The sequence below is a fragment of the Perkinsus marinus genome (genome assembly GCF_000006405.1).
Source record: "Perkinsus marinus ATCC 50983 genomic scaffold scf_1104296928102, whole genome shotgun sequence".
Lineage (NCBI taxonomy): Eukaryota > Perkinsozoa > Perkinsida > Perkinsidae > Perkinsus > Perkinsus marinus.
This window is the reverse complement of record NW_003216956.1, coordinates 1-430: the sequence shown is the minus strand read 5'-3', so window position 1 is coordinate 430 and position 430 is coordinate 1. Positions and strand designations below refer to the sequence as shown.

The 430-nt window shown below is 45.1% G+C and overlaps 1 protein-coding gene across 1 annotated transcript; it reads left to right on the top strand.

Annotated features, from left to right (window-relative positions):
- Positions 1-228: 228 nt before the first annotated feature.
- On the top strand, positions 229-405 carry Pmar_PMAR011369 (Glutaredoxin, putative; the record flags this gene model as incomplete). The annotated part of the gene is made up of 1 exon (XM_002788425.1): positions 229-405. One exon carries the CDS (start codon positions 229-231, stop codon positions 403-405), a length of 177 nt encoding a protein of 58 aa, XP_002788471.1.
- Positions 406-430: the final 25 nt, after the last annotated feature.

Here is a 430-nt window from a genome sequence, read left to right as displayed (position 1 = left end):
AATAGCAAGCTTGGTGGGATGAGATATTATCGCCCGTTGTGAACCGCATGTTGCGGTCCGCAACGATTATGTATATTTTCCGGCAGGAACTCCTTTGAGATGTCTCAACTGTGGAGTAGCTCAGGATCGGTGTCAAGAAGATAACATAAATTGATTTCATCACTTAGTTCACTTTTCCTTAATCACCATTTTTCCCTCCGTAGTTTGTTAAAGCTTCTTATACGTGAGATGTCAGTCAAGAGCTTCGTTGATAACGAGATTGCCTCCAACAAGGTCGTGCTTTTCGGCAAGTCGTATTGTCCCTATTGCACGAAGGCGAAAGGGGCTCTTGCTTCAATCAACGCCAATCCCAAAGTTATCGAACTCGATCAACGTGACGACTGCTCGGACATTCAGACTACTTAGCCAGCTCACTGGTGCTCGTAGTGTA